Genomic DNA, 17935 nt, shown 5'->3' with positions numbered 1-17935 from the left:
AGCATTTGTTTGTCACGGGGTTCTCACGATGCTAAAATTTAAAAAGAAAAATACTCAATGCCATTTTCAAAACTGGCAAGATTTTGTTGAAGACAGGAGGGCTCTTTATGGTTAAAAGAAAAAAAACTGACAATATTTGAACTTTCTTTATTAAAGGCAAAACCAATAATGATAACAAGGACTGGTCCATGCAAATGTATTCAGCACAGCCCTGTACAATGTCTATCTTTCTGGTAGTTTTGCATAATATTTTTAGTGATGATCAACTACAGCAGCAGGATAGATTGCTACAGGTTCCTACTTTAATTGTCAGCTTCAGACTGGCTCCATCATAACCTGTGTTTTTATTAACCATATTAACGCCCAATGCCTTAACAGCTAAAGAGGAGTAAGGCGTCCAGTTTTGTGGAAAATATCTGCTGGGACAAAGTTCGGCTCTCATGAAGGTTCTTTTTGACCAACAAAGTAAAGGGAGTTTCTTCAAAAATGCTTCATGGGTTCCATTCAACTATCCAGTACCTTAAGAGATTTCATGTAAATTCTGCGTTTTGTGAAGCCGATAGGGAAACAATGGTTCTTTTATTCTGGTGTTGGTCATTTACAAAACATCTTTGGGGCAAACTATTATGTTTTCCCTAATTTTTCCTCATGCTGAAAAAATGTCTTGTTTGGTTACAAAGACAATGACACAAATATAAACGCTTATGTTATTAACCTGCTACCTCTACTGTCCAAATTCTACGTTCATTAGTCTTAAGTTCTCCAATCATAAGACAAATGTCATTGAATATGAAGCATATATATTTTCCCAACTGACAAGAATAAAAAAGCCTTAAAACCATCTTTTTAACATTCTGTACTTCTTTACTTTTGGGTTTTTTTATGATTTGAAAGCCCTGACATTTTGTGTTTATAATATACTTAAGTTGTATCATTTTTATTTATTTCCATTGTACTCTTCTGTGTTCTTGTCAACTTCTTAATAGAGTTTGAGAAAAAGGACCGTAGCAATGCACACCTGGAAAGAGCATCTCGACATATTGATGACATTCTAATAAATTGAGATGCAAATGTCTGCCAGAATCTGACCTTCTGGCTACTGTAAACTGAACCATCATACATTAGTAATCCTTTAGGCACCCATGGAAACAGGCTTTGTCACTACCACTCATCTCTTCATCTCCAAGTCTTTGAGCAGCAACACAGACATGTGGAGTAAGCTTGATCTCAGGAGATTGATGTGTGGATGTTGCTACAAGGCAACTGTGAAGATGCTGTATCGCCAGGTAGATTTTCATATGGGCTATCAACAGTAACACCTCCTTTAAATCGGATGATCTGGAACTTGGTGCTTTATATTCTTCCTGAAATGGAGTTCTTTGAATTAGTAGAACCCTTTAACTTGGATCTAATCAGCTTTTTTGTTTTTAGTCAAAGTATTAGTTTGTTATGCATGGCTTTTAACAAAGGGTGCCTGAAGACTCCAGTTTGCAATTCAATCAATTACTTATACATTTATAAAGACATTCATGCTATCAAGTTTTTTTCTCTTTTTTTCCTGAAGGAATATAGTAAAAAAAGAAGAAACAATGCATCAATTTTACCTGAACACATCAGGGACCCACACTGAACTTTGACTGCTGCCCTCTTGATAAGAAGGACACGAACACCTTTTGGCTCCCAGGGACTCGTACTCCAATCGCTTGGTTCAGCATCAGGAAGATAGGGTGAAAGGAAGTTTTACTCCTGCTTCTCCAACTCCACTGGCACATTTTGGCCCCTGCATCATTCAAGCACTGACCACCTGATGTGTTCAGGGCCAGCCTGGAACATGGACACAAACGCACATTAATGCATTCACATGGATTTCCTTAATGGAGCAATATTAGCTTTGTATTATGTCATTGGAATCATTCATGAATTATGAAGCAGCTGGAATAATTTACTAGACACAAATTCATTATGTTTCCCTGTTTTAATATAACCTGCAAAATGAAATTAATAATATGTTAACATTTACCATATGCTCCCACTGTTGTGGTAACATGCTGCACTGCCATCAGACTGGAACACAGCTCTGACAGGCTGATGAGGAGCACCAATATCATCATAAACAATGCAGACTCTGCCTTTCTGTTTAATGACCACAATGATGACAGCCAACAGGCCTGAAGGATAGTTGTAACCCTGCTGATAAAGATAGGAACAGGAGTCTAATGTATCTGACTCAATCATAGCTTGAATCTCTTACTGGCTAAAGGCATCTGTTATTACTTTGAAAATGTGACTGACTTTGATCAAACGTTCTTACACGATCATTATTATTTAAAATACTTCCCATGTGAGTGGATACAAGACCTGAGCAGAGCCGTCAGGGAAAGTGTTCAGGAATTTCAAGCCACTGGAATAAAACTTCTGCAGAAATCCTCTTCCCTGATTAGGAAAAAGAATGTTAAATGATTACATTTGAGTATTTAGAAGTCTCCTATGATTTGGAGTTCCACTAAATACATAATTGTGTCAGTTTATTCAAAATTAAAAGATTGCTTCTGAGGATAGATCAAGAAACACACTCATTCAGCTACATGCCAATAAACCTGCCAGTGGCTAAGCTTATTTTTCTTTAGTTTTTGGCTCAAATATTTTTGCAACCTAACCTAAAGTGGGGCAATCTCCACTTTCTGCCAAATAATCTTGGTCCTACTCTTTGTTTAGATGACAAATTCAATTCAGTTTATTTATACAGCGCCAATTCACAACACATGTCTCAAGGCACTTCACAAACAACCTTACATTGCTGCATTTCACGGTATATTATTCAGCATTTTCTTTCTATTCCAGAGAGAAAAAAAAAACATTTGCTTAACAGTATGACCACAAGGGGGCACTATGTATACTCGATGCCATTATGCAATGCCTTGAGCAAACAACATCTATATTTTCAGTGGTGCTGTGTTTATAAGAGTATTAGTAAACCCAATTATGCATGGTCACCTGATAATGGCACAAACCAAACTGAGTTGGATTGTGATCCCAATGAGCATCGGACACTGGCTCGTCTTCTTTTACCATCAAAGGCTTTTCAGTTGTGTGGCCAAGATGCACTTTCCAGCAGTCATCCCAAGGAGGGCAAGAGAGTCGGAAATGAAGGATCTTTGCTACTGGGGTAACCAAACATGGAATTATGACAAAGTCAGCATACTGGAGTTTTTTACCCACTTGTAAATTGAAAAAAATACAAAAGCTATACTGTATAACAATGTCAAAAACCCAGACTGTCAAAGTGTATGTTGCTCACTGGGTACTTACTGGTCTCTGCCATGTGGTGACTGGTGTGATTGCTGCCAGTTCTTAGAGCCAATTGTGTTCTATAAAAACATACTTTTTATATTATTCCTGGCATTACTTACCCATGAAATGGAATCATTTAGAATGCAGTAATTTACCCCAATCCACTTTTTAAGCCAGTGGTGAACTTATTGCGATCTTCTATCTTCTTGCTTTGACAGAACATCCCTCTCCTTTCCTTTGCTGGTTTATCATTCTCTGTCATCAGATTACAAATATTCCACTCACATCCAGCCCCAAACAAAAATCTGTTTTTCACCAGCGTCTGGAACAGATGTTGATGCTGGGTGCAGCAGAACCGTGGAGCTATCTAGGATGTACATTAAATTATATCAAAGATCAATACAGTGTCTACGTATGGGTTTGGAGGAAAGTAATTTTGAGCATCACACCTTTGGATCCTGAATCCATGTTAAATCCAGTGAGGGGCAGGGATTTTTTCCACAATAGCCACACTTTATTGGAAAGTTTCTTGGCTGCTGGATCTGGATAACAGGGTTATAGAAGGACAATCAGTAAAATTAAGCATCTTCAGATAAAAATGTACAACAACAGATGAATAGTGAACCTCACCTCTAGAAGGGACGTTATTATGTTCAGGCAATAGCTTTCAGGCTCCCGACTGTACTTCAGAACTCCAGCAGCTCTGATGCAATGGGTCGGTGGTTCACTAACAAAATGCGGGCTTGCTTTTTGTATCCTCTAACCAAACACAAGGAAAAGTAAGGGAAAAAATGAAAAGAAATGAGTCAACTGCTAAAAATAGATTGATTTATTGTCAAGAGACTAAGCTTTTTTACTTCTCATCTGACACATGTTGGATTGTTTTCCAAGGATGCAAAGGAGTTTGCTGTAAGACAGTCACACCCATCTTAACAAAAAATGTGCTAAAATTTCTATTTGTAATATATTATACAATTTCCTGAGGTGTTCCAGTAAACAAACATGGAGCAAACTCACAGGACAAGCCGGACTTCTTCATTTCCCTCTCAGTCAACGTCAGTGCAATGTCCTTGGCCTCAGAGCGCTGCAATATACCTTCATGAATCAATCCGATTTTATTTATGTAGCACTTTTCAAACTGTTAAATAGAACACAAATTGCCTTACATATATTAAACAAGACAAGCATGGCATCAACAATCACACAAAACTAAGTAAATAAAATAATAGAAATTATTAGACACCAGGGAATTAAATGTCATACATGTGGAGTTCAGGAGTGTATATTTAAGGAAACATATTTTGTGAATTGCTCCTAAAGTGCCATATGTCATTAAAAACTGAATTTACATTTTGGCTCTATCACACTTAGTTTTGAAAGTTGTTTTTTATAAATATATTATAAAATATATTAATAACAGGTTTAGGTAATTTTTTTAAATGCCCATACAGGTTCCTTGTAACTGCAGGTAATATCAGTGTTTTGCAGTAGTTTAGCCACAGTACTGACTTGAATCTGAGGAACATTAAGTTGATGGCAAGGAGGTCTTCCATCCTTAAATACTTGGAACTCATCACTAAACATAAATTATCAAAACGCCAGTGGAGACATGCAAAAAGCTGGTCAGCAGTTATAAGAAGGGTTTGATTGCCATAATGCCTATAAAGATTTCTTGCATTGATCATTGAGAATGGTATAAATAATTTGCACGTGCGACTTTTTAAATAAACATATAAATAAAAATGAAAACATAATTTTTTTCAATATGGATCCATTGTTTACATTGCTACCATTATGATTACAGTGATTATTTTTATTATCTTATTGTGCACCTGTACCTATGTGCAGCCCTAGAAAACTAACTCTTCATATATTACTATTTCTTATGTATTTATTCATTTATATTTGTGGTTACAGATAAATGTCCCAGTTATAGAGAAAAACTTGCAAGCAAAAGGTATAAATTAAACTTAACAGTCTATATATCTTTGGATAGTAAAATATAAAGAAGCAAACGACGTTAACTTACCAGAGTGTTAGTGGGATGGATGTGTTGCAAGCTTGGCTCTTCCTAGTGTTGTGAGTTACCTTGGAGAAATAAGTGCCAGGTGTATTATTGGCTGCTGACTTGCTGGCTTGGTACACGAATTTGCCCTTTATGATTTTATTGAACTACAGGAAACTCAGGTGTAACTTATCCAGCTGATTAAAAGGCAGCAGTTCCTGCGACATTTGATTGGCTGCTGTAGCACCTGCTGCACTGGCTTCAAGCAGCCGATTTAGGTTAAATAGCAGGCGACGCAGTGCAGCTTCTCAATATTTAGACAGCAGAGAACAATGGGTTCTGGAGGGAGGGAGCGTCCTGCTGTTTGCTTGGCCGTTGCCGTTTTTCTGATGTGTTATTTAGTGCAGCTTACAGACTGCCTTGGCCTGAGAAAAACTCAGATACGAGTGGTGAAGAGAGAGGCTGATTTTACACTCGCAGCTGGAGTCCAAGAAGGAAAAATTGTGTTTGGGAAAGTTTTTGAGTTCCCAGATGGAAACAAAAAGCAGTCTTCAAATGCTTCAGTGGATGACGGATCTGATTATCAGGCAGACTTTACAGGTATGACAGGTATGTTCTCAGTGTCCACTGAATATAGAGAACTCCAGTCTAATTGGTTGACATATGTAGCTATGGCTGATGGGCTTTATTGAACCTTCAAAACTCTATTAAAGGATCATTATTGCGGCTTCAATGATGGTGCTCTAGTGTGAAATCTAGTGGTCAATTAAGTGAAGTGCAATTGAGATGCATTTATCGTCCACCATCTTAGGTGTTGCAGTGTTCTTAATGATTGGTACTGGTGCTGCTACATTCATTTGTGTTCTACAAATACAACCTGTAATGTTAGATTTTGGTTAAAATGTGCCTTGGGGTTATCTGGTAAAGAGCTTCATGAATGTGTAGGTAAAGGATAACCAGGGATGTCCTACACTGATACTAGTTAATTTTTGCTAGGTGATTTACCTGATAAAATGAACCAGGAAGATGCTTTATATCACAACATTCAAAGCAGCAGAGTCCCTCAACTGTTACTGGTCATGTGGCCAAACCAAGCCTCAGCACAGCTTGATCTACATGCTTCATGAGTTGTCAATGTTTCAGAGGACCATCACTTTCTGTAGACTCCACAGTAAAACTCATCAAGTGAGATGAGGATTTGCGTGTTCCTCTCCCTTCATAGGCTGGTCCCGGCACACAGATGTGGATGAAGCTTCCAAGGAGAAATGGAACAATCTGGAAACCTCTCTGCACTGTTTTGGTGACCACATGAAGTTCAGATCACTTGGCCCAGGGGCTTCACAACTTGCAGTGGTGCAAGGTAAAAAAACAAACGCTAGATTTTCACTAAGTAGTGCAAACTGATACAAATGTGTTTATTTCCCCCCACAGCAAATGATCCACCGATGCCTCTTTCCATGGTACCTCCAAGATGTGGCTACAGAATGCATGGGAACTTGATGGCATTTGTCATGATTGCTCCATATGAGGGCTGCAACATGATTCAGCAGGTATTTCAACTGGTGTAAATGTTAAATTATGAACTGTAGTAAACTAGTGTACTTTTTTTGTTATACCAGTCATCTCAATCCACCATTGGTGGACTCTTTTAATGCAGTTCCTGATGAACAGTAATGAGCAGGTCTGGCTAAACTGACATTGTTTTCATTCAAAGGGTGGGAATTACATGCTACCTCTGCTCTGGCAAGGCCATCCACTGTCCCTGCTGTGTCCGGCAACCCAGGCGCCGCAGCAGGCGCCACAGCAGGCGCCCCATCAAGCTTTCTTTGACTTCTATTCTCTTCTTCAAGCAGCAGCTGAACCTGTAAAACCTGTACACTTTCCTTCTTACCCATTTCCTTACCCACATCCAACGGCTCCTCCTTCCACTCCAGTGTCAAAGGACCCTTATCCCTATATTCCTTACCCACATCCAACGGCTCCTCCTTCCACTCCAGTGTCAAGGGACCCTTATCCCTATATTCCTTACCCACATCCAACGGCTCCTCCTTCCACTCCAGTGTCAAAGGACCCTTATCCCTATATTCCTTACCCACATCCAACGGCTCCTCCTTCCACTCCAGTGTCAAGGACCCTTATCCCTATATTCCTTACCCACATCCAACGGCTCCTCCTTCCACTCCAGTGTCAAAGGACCCTTATCCCTATATTCCTTACCCACATCCAACGGCTCCTCCTTCCACTCCAGTGTCAAAGGACCCTTATCCCTATATTCCTTACCCACATCCAACGGCTCCTCTTTCCACTCCAGTGCCAATGGACCCTTATCCCCAGATTCCTTTTGACCCACGTCTCCCTTGGCTATACTGGCGTCAGGTTCCAGAATTTCCTCTCCTTTTTCCTTATCCCCCAGAATATCCAATGTCTGGACCAAAGGCATCAAAGACCAACTGTGCAGCTACTAAGGCTCCTCCTGGTACATCTGCACAGTGGCATCCTATGGACTACCTGCCTTTTCTTCCAAAGGGACAATTTCCATACCTTTATCCTCAACAAGGCTAAATCTGAACAGCTAAAATAAATATTTGAAATAAACTCCTTTGTTTCTTCTTTATTTGCAATTAGCAATCTTCATGCTTTGGTGCACATCTAGTTTTGGCTTAACTCTCAATTGTCAGTTGAGAAGTTGAGTTAAGTAGGGATCTAAAAATTCCAGTGTTGTGCAAATTTTAGACTATTTTGTCCAATGCACTACAAATGGTGAACTTGACTTTTGTTTATTTTTTATGAAAAAAACCAAAACACCTTGCTTCAGGTGTGAAGCAGAAACCTAAAAGCTTTGAGAGCTGGAGTTTGAAACCCTTAAGGGTAAACTTACAAAGGAAACTAGTTATATTTGGCCTACCACCTCTAAGCAAGGCTCATGGTCTTGAATTTTAACATCAGCACCAGCTGGTGCAGCAAACTTGTACCATTTTTAATTTCACAAAGCTTTTTTTCATAAGCAAAGAAAATGTATTTAAATATCTGAGCCCATATTCAAAGCATACTAAGACTAAAAATGGCTCCTAGGACATAGAAATGGTAGAATTATAAGATTTTTCTTAGGATTTTCCCTCCTGTAAGAAGTTTTTCACAAAGCACCTTAGGCCTTAAAATAGCTAATATGAGATGTTTAGTGAGGACTTTTAGCAAGCTTGAGTGTCTGAAGCAGAGAAGACAGACATTCTCTGAACAGTAAATTAATAAAATGCTACCAGCTCAATGAGTAAATGAACAAACTATAACAATCATACAATTAATACAGAAACAAGATTACCCTTATCCCCCTAAGTGAAAATTAAATACCTTTAGCAGCAGGTGCAGCTCTGGTAAGGTAAGGTTAAATAATAGAAACAAATAATTGACTAAAAAGTGAACAAAATTGCAAACAATAGTACATTATTTAAAGGTTTACACTGTAAAATGCTTTCAAAAATGAAATATGGAAAACCCAAAATATCCATAAATACAAACTCTAGACAAGATGCAGTACAATAATCTAAGCATTACATACATAGAAGATGTAAATGAGGTGAAAAAGTATTTGCTGTATTGTACATGTCAATAGCCATAGCCTAAATGGTCATCTTAACGCTCCCCATCTGTGGAGACGTTCGCTGGTGTGCTGCAATTTCCTCTCAACTTCCGAATGCAGCAGCTAACAGAGCACATTCCAGGCTGGTGCTGAGAGCAGAGAGAAAAACGCATTGATCAGCTCAGGAAGGCCTGTTTGCACCGTGATCCCAGCAGACTCGGCTCCTCTGTCCAGTTTGTTTTTTTCCACCTTTTTGTTCTCTGGTTTGTTTTGGTCATTTTACCAAATCACCTGCATGGTGGCACAGTTGGTAGCACTGTTGCCTTGCAGCAAGAAGGTCCTGGGATGCTTTCTGCATGGAGTGTGCATGTTCTCCCTGTGCATGTGTGGGTTCTCTCGAAATTGCCCTTAAGTGTATGCATGGTTGTTTGTGTGTTGCCCTGCGATGGACTGATGACCTCTCCAGGGTGTACCCTGCCTCCTGCCCATAGACTGCTGGAGATTCTCTGCAACCCACTATGGAAGAAGCAGTATAGAAAATGACTGACCAAATCACCTCCTCACTAAGATAGGAATTTCTGTCGCCTCCTAGGTCAGAGTCTCTCTCAGCAGTGAACTGAATCATTCTTAAGCTCAGACTCTGAGAGTCTTCTCAGAGATCTTCTCAGGGGACAATTATTTGTGATATTTATCTTGCACACCTCAAATGAAAAAAAATAAAAAATATTTTGCATAAGTTCTAAAAAAGTTGCATAAGTTGACTATTTCTTTATTTGCACAATAAAACACAGTTCACAACAGATCCACAATGAAATAAAATGTGCAGATGAGATAAGGAAACCCGAAGCGCTTATAAATCTCACCACAGTGAATGTAAATTTACAAAAGGACAAATTGACACATTAAGAGTGAAATAGAAATGAACCATGACAATCAAAAGGGGAAACAAACAGAAGATCTAATAAATACATGTAACTAACCATGATAGGAGCAACAGAGATGCAACAGAAACAAACCCAAAATAGAAACAAATCTTATAACAATTTTTCACACAAAAGAGGTTTTCTGCATCTATCATTAAGACTGTTGAGAGAGATGGATTGAGCTGCAATCTGGATGTAAGCATTTTCCTTGGACCACTCTATAGCAGATCAAACATTCACTATGTTCTGTAGTGTTCTTTTTGTGATGTGCCGTGCTGCTTTTTGGTGCCAAATTGTGGCCAGAATTCCAAATTGTGAAACTGTGGCTCAAAAATGTGTCTGGTTTAATCTGACCATGACACATTTCCCACAAGCTTTTAGAGATCTTCAGCCAGGCCTGAATGTTTTCTTTGAGATAAAAGGCTTCTGTCTTTCACTCTACTTCTTTGTCGTGACAGTCAAAACATACAGGAGACTAGTGTCACATAAAAAACACAACCAGTAGCTACTTGCCAGAAATTCCTGCAGCTATTTTAGGTTGCTGTCAGCCTCTTCGCAGCCTTGCTGGCCAGTTTCAATTGTGTCTTTTCACTATCTATAAATATTTCATTTTTGTATTGTCCTTTCATTATTTGTAAACTGTCATTGAACTTTGGCTTTAGCTTAAAGAGGCAAATGTCAGGTAAATCCTACAGAGACAGCTCATCACATCACAAAGTTCATCACATTTACTATAACTGATGTCATTACGAGTATTTGTCTAGGAATTTGCACACACCAGGGTATTGCATCTGTATATTATACTTTGGTGTGATATAATAATTAATAGGTCAAATAAATTAGCTGTAAATTTAGAAAACAAAATTATCTCAGGCCTATAATGTTCTTGTCTGTGTGTAGATTCACTTTTCTGCAATGCCTGAAATAGTTTGGAAACCGATGATGAAAATAAGGTTAATGCACAGTTCTTCTTGATATTGACTGAACTGTGTATTGAAACAGCATGTAATTCATATTTTCTGTTATATAATTATTATGGGAATAATGTGCAAATGTATTACCCTAATATTTGTAAAAAAAAAAAAAAAAAAACGCATGATAAATTTATTTAAGCAGGAAGGAAAAGCATATAAGTCAAGATGAATGGTCTGAAATTGAGTTGCCTTGCAGGTTAACCAGTCAGAAGTGTTTCTCTGGTCAGACACAATCTAGTCATTTCATGATGGATTGTAGAGCAAGAGTTAATTTTAACAATAAATAATCACTTTTAATGATTTAATTATGGTATTAATAAATCGACCGATTTAAATAATTCTAGATGTATTTCTTAATGCAGATTATGTGCTTATTTACAACTTTAATTCGAGTTATTATAAATACATATTTCTCGTGGCACTTTTGTACGGTGGCCGGGGGGTGCAAAACACTTTTACAAGTACCGAAACAAATTAACATTTCAGAAAACAAATTAACATTTCGGAAAACAAATTTACATTTCAGAAAACACTTTTACATTTCAGACAAAACTTTTGTCACTCCACAGTCTCATTCATAGCTTGAAATGGTGTGCAAACTCCGCCTGTCCTAAGTGGTGCGCCGGCGTTTAAATGATGTACACCCAGTTTGAATATACTCACGACAATGGCAGCGATCCGTCAGTGAGGACACTCAAGTGTAGCCAATCCCAGCTGATTACACACCGCTGTCTCCCGCAACATTTGATTGACGGTCACAGCCCCTTCTGCACTTGCTTCCGAAGACAAGTTAGTTCAAAAGGCCGTGACAAGTTATTGCTTCTCAGTAGTTACTCAGGGCTGAACGATGGTTACAAAAAAGGCGAAAAATCCCGCTGCCGGCTTGGCTGCAGCTGTTATTCTGACGTGTTTTTTGGTGCAAACGACAGACTCTCTTCGACTGAGGAAAACTCAGAGGCGACTCTCACACAGAGGAACTAATGTTGCTCCCTCAGCTGAAGTCCAAGAAGGAATAATTGTGTTCGGGAACGTTTTTGAGGTCCCAGACGAAAATAAAAAACTGTCTACTTCAGTGGATGATGAAACGGATTATCAGGCAGACTTTGCAGGTAGGTATTTCTCTCTCACACACACACATAAAAACACAGTAATGCCTGGCAGAAAACGTCAATGAATGGCAATTTCCCCTTCATAGGCTGGTCCCAGCAGGTGGGCATTGATGAGGCCTCCAAGGATAAATGGAATCGCTTAGGAACCTCTCTGCATTGTTTTGGTGACCACATGAAGTTCAGATTACTCAGTCCAGGGGCTTCACAGCTTGCAGTGGAGCAAGGTAAAACTAAAATGTTCAAAGTACAGTTGTAGCTGGGAGTGGACACTGATGACTTTCTTCTTCCCCCACAGCACATGAACCCCCAATACCTCTGTCCATGGTCCCTCCAACATGTGGCTACAGAATGCATGGAAACTCGAAGGCATTTGTTATGATGGCTCCATATGATGGCTGCAACATGATTCAGCAGGTAGCCCTTAATTTGATCTAACGGTTTGTATTAAAACAAAGAATGTCTCTTGCACACCTTTGTGCAACACCTATACCCATTAAGGATAAAACTTTGACCTCAGTGAAATCTCTTGCAGTTACTGCTCTGTTTGGTACAATCAGGAATGAGCAGCGCTGACTCACATGTAATGTTCTGTTTTTATCCCAAGAGTGGAAATTACATGCTACCACTACTCTGGCAAGGCCGTCCCCTGTCCCTGCTGTGTCCCAAACATGTAAGAACTACTGCTCCACAATTGCCGCCGGTGCCCCAGGTTCTGCCGGTGCCCCACAAACCTTACTTGGACTTTTATTCTCATCTCTTACATGCACCTGCTGAACCTGCAAAACCTGTATCGCAGTTTCCAAAATTTCCCTTGTATCCATACCCACCATACCCTTACCCACCTCAAACAACTGCCCCACCACCTGCCACTTCACTACTAAAAGTCCCAAATCCCCATGTTCCTCATGTCCCATATTTCCCCTTACCATACTGGCCTCTATTTCCAGAACTCCCGCCCTTCTTGCCTTATCCTATTGAAAACTATCCAGAGTATCCAACTTCAGGACCAAAGATGACATCGATTCCTTATTCAACTGCAGCATCTCCTGCTACTACCCAGGCTCCTCCTGATACTCCTATACCATTGTATCCTATGGACTACATGCCTCTTGTTCCAAATGACATTTGGCCACAGATGTTTTACTCTCAAGGCTAGTCTGAATCTGTTGGAATAAATATTTGAAAACACTACTTGTGGTTTTTCTTTTGCTGTTTGATAGTGGAGGTCTCTCACAGAATTTACCAAAAATCTTAAAAAATGGGGATATTCTAGAAACTGTAGCAAATGTAAAACAAGGTTAAAAATGTAACTCCCTTTTTGATTGGGGTGTATGGATTAAAATTAGCCTGGTTGTTGGCTTTTGATCTTGCTGTCCACCTTGGGTCCAGCAATGAGTAAGAATTTCAGGTTCTGCTTTCCAGTAAATGAATTACCTCTGGCAATTGTGAGGATTGCTGACCTCTATTCTTGGCCTTTTTTTTCCCCCTCACTGAAGCAATTTGATGCTCACTCTATTTAGCCCATTCATGACTGTCTTGGTGATATGGAAATGGCTCTTAGTGTTGTTAACCCAAGTTTTATTTAATCCCAATATTGCCCCTTGCCTGCACCCCTCCATTTGACATCTGTAACCAAGTTGGGAGTAAAACTGGATGCTTCCCTTAAGTTTCATAACCATGTTAATGGGGTAAAAGAATTATTCCTGGATGTTTTTTAAGATCAAACGTCTAGGGTGACTTGGAATCAGTAATCCATGCTTTTATAACATTAGCCTGCCAAGCTTTCAATTAGTTCAAAGTGAGGCAGCATCATTTTTAAAGGTACAAAGAAATTAGCATATCACTCCAGGGTTAGCCTCAGCACTGACTTTGTATGTATTTCAGGATCAATTTCAAATTCTCTTCAGTTTTTAAATCTCACTTAAACTCATTGTTGGGTTGTTAACCCAGAGTGAGACTGACAGTGATTATACTGTTTATTCAGATTTTATTGTTTTTTTTGTAGGATTTCAGTTCTTTAGTGTTTGTTGGGTATTACCTGTCTGTTGTGCAGCACTTTGGTCAATATTTTTTGTTTTTGTTAAAACATGGTATATGGTTTGTCTTCAGACTGCAGAAGGAATGTGATGCTAAAAACATTTGGGGACACTTATTCAACAATGTAAAAATGGTACCATCCTTCTGACACATTTTATATTTGAACTTGTATCAATTACCAAATATTTTTGGGTCACTGACAAAGCCCCTTAAATTAATCTTGTATTGAGTTGCTTAAATGGGTCTGGTAAATGGCTATAGTGAAAGTGGCCTGTTTGTTTGCTGGTGTGGATTATACCATCAGATGGTCTTGTTTAGACATTGCTTTAGCTGGGGCACAAAACATACCTGGGAAACCTAGGTATGAAAGAAGATCTTTGAGAAGGAATTGCCACTTCACAATCCTGTTCAAAGTACTTGAAATAATTTTGTAACTTGTTTTGGGGACTGAAAAAGCAGGGTAAAAAATGTCCCATTAATAGGACATATGCTTGATTTATTACAAAAATATCCACATATTCATGATTGAACCATACTTAAAATATATGAACTTCAATTCTACAATTACCTTATTCTATATTTCCAACATTGAGAATGTGAATATTCTCCATATAAAAAAAATTATTTCAATTTTTGTTTTTTGTATATATTGAAAGTAAAATCATCACAGAGATGGAGTAGTGAATTACCTTTATTTGTAACTTAAAAGTTTTAATTTCAAATGCTTATTACTTAAGTAATATTTTGAAGTAGTGAAGAACTGCACAGACACATAAACACAGTTTATGGTACAGGGGGTCTTTTATGCACAGTACACCAGCTTCCGTGTTTCAATGTTAATTTCTACCTGCTGACCATGCCGTGCCATTTGGAGGAATCTACATTCTAACTTGTTGCCTTCTGATGGTACTGGTTTTAAAAGCTTCATAATGAGAACAAGTGAGATTGTGACATTTGTTTCTTGTGCTTTAGTTGGTTAATGTATAAAGATCTTTTTTTAATTTTACAGATTTTTATTTCAAAATACCACAATTTGCATGTTATTTTACTTTTTTTTGTGGGATTACATAATTTCTAAAAGTTAATCAGACATTATGGTCCAACTGTTCAATCAGTACTTCTCACTAAGTAGTTTTTTTTTAATCTTGAGTAATTTTTTTGTCTCAGCTCTATGATGTTCTTGTCAGCGTTAAGATCCCTTTTTCCCCTTTTTGAACAAAAACATGCAAAACAAATGGCAAAAAGCAGTTTTGGGCACAGAGCCATTTAGGGTAAAAGTAAACTAGTGATCAATATATATACAGATATAATTAAACTGTTCATATTCTGCCATGGTTTGTCCATTACAAGGCCCTTCAGATTGCTATAAAACAATGCTTTAGACACTTTTGCTGCAGAATTATGGTTAAATTTGAAAGAGAAACTAAATAATCACCAGTTGTGACCTAATTGGCAACAGGAGGTTAGCTGTGGCTGCTCTTGCATTTGATTGGTTCATTACTTTTCAGAATCACCTGGTGCTAAGAATGTGTGCCATGTTAAAGGTGTGACTGAGAAGCTTTGCAGCATGCTGACCTCTTGTCTCCTTCAGATTTGTTTTTGTCATGATGAAAGGTGGAGAGCGGCATAGAAGATGGCAAACAATAGCAGCTGTGTTGCTCTTCTGTTGTTTAGCTATTGGTTTAACTTATTTTAGCTGGCGAAGACTAACTGACGCAGTCAAAGTGGGTAAAGGTTCTGAAGTAAAAGAAGATGAATTTAATGGGAAGGAGTTTGAGTCCAGTCCTTTCTCAGCTGTTGCCACAGAAATGGGATTAAGTGATGCCTCAATCCAAACCGACAGCAAAGGTAAGTCACTCTTATGTTGCTATTTGAAATGTAGCAATGGACAATGGCTTAATTTTCTTTTTCCCCTAAAATTATAGAGGACAATATGATTGAAGCCACTGCATGGCGCAGCTCTAATTCTTCACTTCACTGCGGTCGTAACAAAATGAAATTCAAAGTGATGGGACCGGGTGCTACTGAACTACAACTGGACATGGGTAGAAGTCTTTAGCGTTGACCTAAATTCTCTTAAAGTATGTGTCTGCTAACTTATCAGGCTCTCCTTTTTCAGGCAATGCAGACCCAGTACTTCTAAGCCAGGTGCCTGAAGCTTGTGGTATCTTGGTGAATCAGACTGTGCTTGGACTTGTTCTACTTGTTCGTTACGATAGCTGTGCTGTTAAACAAGAGGTATACCTTTGTGATCCTATAGACTTAAACCCTTTGCAGTTGTTTAAATGTACATAAGGCACTGCATGATTTGACCTGTGTCTGCTTGTTTCAGAATGGGACACATGTCTTGACAATGCGATTGAGGGACAGAGTTGTTAATATAACTTGCACCATATTGCCAGATGCTGAAGCCAACACAACAGAGCCTGTTGAGCATCCTTTAAAAGCTCCTTTACCACACAAGTCCCTGAACCTTTATCGTATGAAACGGCATTTAAGATGGCCTCCCATGTATGTTCCTTGTAGTCCATATCGCCGTTTTCCACTCTGCCTGTATACCCCACCTGCACCACCTACTAGGAGTACAACTACTACCACCACCACTACTGCTGCCCCAACACGCCCACCTATAATGAATCCCCACTTCTGGAAAAAGCTCCTTGACCTCTACCCGTTGTATAGTCACTACTTTCAAGGCCATGCACAACCCCTGCAGCACTATTACCATTCTTTCAAGTACCCAGACTGGCTAACACACCTGCAATCAACTCAGAAGCCTCAGATGTTTAACCACCCCTTCCATCACTTCTATGAAGGGTATCTTACTCCCACAACAACAAAGCAGACAACTACACCCAAGATGACAACGTCAAGCAGTCACTGCCCACACTCTAGGCAGTTTGGTCCTTATGACAGGTTCCATTTGGCTCCAAGAGTGTCATTTGGCAACAGTGAAATCCCAGAGGACCAGCAAGATTTTTCAGAGCAGAGTCCTAGATCTGGATACAATGATCCAGTGAATCATGGCTCCTTCTGGGAGTCCTTTCCTTTGCTTTACCACTCGGCAACCAAAGATAATCCACACTTTGACTGGGAGGACCTAACCCCTAAATGAGTGTCAAGGCTCTCCTGTAAAGGTCTGACTGTCCTCCCTTTTTTTTAGATGCTTGTCTTGAGAGTTTAATAAACAAGTTTAACTTGAACCAATGTCTTGTCATATGTAAGGATTCAACTGTCTTTGTTCACTTTGGTCCTTGGTGTTTTCAGATGCTTTTTATAATGGCCATTAGCTTGGCAGAATTATGTGCACACATGAAAAACATTTCTACAGTGCAAATTGAATTTGCCACTGAGCTCTTAATGAAAAATTAAACTGACTTTAAATTTGCTTCAGATTTTTAAAACCTTGAGTGTTTCTAACTTTGCATTTGAAATTGGTATAAAGTTTGTAATTTGGGGGAGGGAGATGACCCTTTTTGAGAACTTGCTGACAACCAAAAATAGTTTCCTGGGTTGTAAGCCCAAATTACTCTTCTAAGGCAGTCGTGTTGGTGTACTGAAGTGTGCATTTCCAGTAACTGCATTAGGGTCTTGTGATCAGATATTGATGTTGGCGTCCTCCTGAAGTCACTAGATTCCCTTAGTGTTTAGATCAGGTAAATTTGCTGGCCAGTCAATGTGGGCATTGGACCTGTAATCTGTACTGATCAGGGGGAAATGTATTTCCAGACTTTGGAACCTTGATTTTTCAAAACACAAAATTTACTTTTATCCTAAAATAGGACGTTAAACCATTTAATTTTTCAGTTTTTTACCTCAACCAAGGTACAACATCTCAGTCTGATTTAGGAGTTGCTTTTCAGTTGCAATTGTTGCCCATGAGTACAGTTTTGTATACAGTCCTTCCCCTGCTTGATGGTAGGTGTGAACTTTTTCCTTCCACTTAACTTCCCATTAGTTGTGTAGAAGGTTCTTTAGTCGATCTGCTGGACAATTATCAAGTCAGCTGTCTCTTCTAT

General features: G+C 38.9%; 4 protein-coding genes across 7 annotated transcripts; 3 read left to right on the top strand and 1 right to left on the bottom strand.

The window, feature by feature from the left end:
- Window positions 1-131: 131 nt before the first annotated feature.
- On the bottom strand, window positions 132-5473 carry LOC124870173 (glutamate-rich protein 6). The gene is made up of 11 exons (XM_047368690.1): window positions 5321-5473; window positions 4309-4429; window positions 3922-4050; window positions 3741-3833; window positions 3447-3658; window positions 3310-3368; window positions 2995-3161; window positions 2359-2433; window positions 2021-2187; window positions 1605-1824; window positions 132-1364 (listed from the first exon to the last, which is right to left on the bottom strand). Exons 5-10 carry the CDS (start codon window positions 3551-3553, stop codon window positions 1614-1616), a joined length of 786 nt encoding a protein of 261 aa, XP_047224646.1. The 5' UTR covers window positions 3554-3658; window positions 3741-3833; window positions 3922-4050; window positions 4309-4429; window positions 5321-5473; the 3' UTR covers window positions 132-1364; window positions 1605-1613.
- A 118-nt stretch (window positions 5474-5591) lies between these two features.
- LOC124870172 lies at window positions 5592-7891 on the top strand. Of its 4 annotated transcripts, none has more exons than XM_047368689.1 (5): window positions 5592-5905; window positions 6519-6656; window positions 6728-6846; window positions 7011-7203; window positions 7330-7891. In XM_047368689.1, exons 1-5 carry the CDS (start codon window positions 5629-5631, stop codon window positions 7875-7877), a joined length of 1275 nt encoding a protein of 424 aa, XP_047224645.1. In that variant the 5' UTR covers window positions 5592-5628; the 3' UTR covers window positions 7878-7891. The 4 variants fall into 4 exon arrangements, with proteins under 4 accessions (XP_047224645.1, XP_047224644.1, XP_047224642.1 ...); XM_047368688.1 differs by having other exon boundaries at window positions 7011-7237; window positions 7301-7891; XM_047368686.1 differs by having other exon boundaries at window positions 5598-5905; window positions 7011-7891.
- A 3618-nt stretch (window positions 7892-11509) lies between these two features.
- Window positions 11510-13067, top strand: LOC124870301 (serine/threonine-protein kinase WNK2-like). The gene is made up of 4 exons (XM_047368900.1): window positions 11510-11879; window positions 11966-12103; window positions 12175-12293; window positions 12484-13067. The coding sequence occupies exons 1-4, from the start codon at window positions 11618-11620 to the stop codon at window positions 13033-13035; spliced, it is 1071 nt and encodes a 356-aa protein (XP_047224856.1). The 5' UTR covers window positions 11510-11617; the 3' UTR covers window positions 13036-13067.
- Window positions 13068-15467: 2400 nt separating this feature from the next.
- Window positions 15468-17119, top strand: LOC124870325. Its single transcript, XM_047368944.1, has 4 exons — window positions 15468-15764; window positions 15842-15961; window positions 16036-16154; window positions 16249-17119. The coding sequence occupies exons 1-4, from the start codon at window positions 15521-15523 to the stop codon at window positions 17029-17031; spliced, it is 1266 nt and encodes a 421-aa protein (XP_047224900.1). The 5' UTR covers window positions 15468-15520; the 3' UTR covers window positions 17032-17119.
- Window positions 17120-17935: the final 816 nt, after the last annotated feature.

The sequence above is a fragment of the Girardinichthys multiradiatus genome, chromosome 6 (genome assembly GCF_021462225.1).
Source record: "Girardinichthys multiradiatus isolate DD_20200921_A chromosome 6, DD_fGirMul_XY1, whole genome shotgun sequence".
NCBI lineage: Eukaryota > Metazoa > Chordata > Actinopteri > Cyprinodontiformes > Goodeidae > Girardinichthys > Girardinichthys multiradiatus.
Note: the sequence above shows the minus strand (reverse complement) of the source record. Positions and strands in the feature narration are given on the sequence as shown.